The sequence below is a fragment of the Phaethon lepturus genome, unplaced genomic scaffold, assembly GCF_000687285.1.
Source record: "Phaethon lepturus isolate BGI_N335 unplaced genomic scaffold, ASM68728v1 scaffold26854, whole genome shotgun sequence".
NCBI lineage: Eukaryota > Metazoa > Chordata > Aves > Phaethontiformes > Phaethontidae > Phaethon > Phaethon lepturus.
Genome location: NW_010534435.1, coordinates 2893 through 3890, shown reverse-complemented (window position 1 = coordinate 3890; position 998 = coordinate 2893). Strand labels below are relative to the sequence as shown.

At 66.4% G+C, this 998-nt stretch overlaps 1 protein-coding gene across 1 annotated transcript in view; it reads right to left on the bottom strand.

Annotated features, from left to right (window-relative positions):
- The window catches only part of ARAP3 (ArfGAP with RhoGAP domain, ankyrin repeat and PH domain 3), a gene marked incomplete at both ends in the record, with an annotated part of 9072 nt that overhangs the window by 5331 nt on the left and 2743 nt on the right, over window positions 1-998 (bottom strand). The window contains 4 exons of the mRNA XM_010285533.1: window positions 1-80; window positions 240-393; window positions 464-595; window positions 896-989. Of these exons, the coding sequence (XP_010283835.1) occupies window positions 1-80; window positions 240-393; window positions 464-595; window positions 896-989 (460 nt within the window). The remainder of the gene's footprint in view (window positions 81-239; window positions 394-463; window positions 596-895; window positions 990-998) is intronic.

Below are 998 nucleotides of genomic sequence, written 5' to 3'. Positions count from 1 at the left end.
CTTGCAGCGTCTCGGGCCCATCGGTTCCCAGCTGCTGCACTTTTTCCCCGGTGAGGAAGAGCTCAAGGGTGAAGCGAAACCTGCGGCAGATGAACCAGCCCATCAAGGCAGCACCCTACCCCAAACCTGCACCCAGAGCCAGACCAGACCATTGCACCAAGCAGGGAGCAATGCCCGTCCCTGCCCTCTGCATGCCCATGGGCTCCCTGGGCAAGCACTGGGGGCGAGGCTGGGGGTACCTTTCGGTGGGACCGGGGCTGGTGAGCGCCTGGGCTCTGCTCACGCCCAGGGAGATGAGGTCCCCGCTCTCGATGTGGCCCAAGAGCTCGGTGCATTTCTCCGTCTCGAAGAAGAGCAGGGCTCTCTCCAGGGAGCACCAGGTACGCTGGAAGTCTGCGGGACCGGGGGGTCAGCGGCATTGGAGTGGGCACCCCACTGGCCCCCCCCCGCTCCCCCTGCTTACCCTCTTTGCTCTTCTGGGCACTCGGGAGCGTGTGGGGGGCCGTGGCCCGGTACAGATACCCGCTGTGTGTCACTGGCTGCGTGATCTCATTGTAGACACCCTCCGGACCTGGCTCCTGTGCGCGGGGGGTCCCTGCAGGGAATGGCACTGAGAGTGGGGCGGCAGCAGGCACCCACCAAAATGTGGGTACTGGGAGGCAGAGAGGCCCTGCAGCTGCAGGCAAGGGGGTGCACTAGGCATGGGGTTCCCTGACAAGGGGCTTCAGAGGAACCCGCTGCCTTGCCCCATCCCAAAGGAGGGGTGCAGCGGGGCAGGCAGGTCCCACAGAGCCTGATGCCCTGTCTGCCCCAGCCTTGGGGCACGCTGTGGAGGACAGAGGCAAGGAGGAAGCCCCCCCACCGCAGACAGACGGGGCTTGAGGGTCCTCGATACCTGGATGGTTCCTGTGCCTTTTGCTCTCCAGTCCCCACCACAGGTCGGCCCCAGGGGCCACCTCACAGGCAGCAGGGGCGGCCCCCGGCCCAGCCTCCCCGGA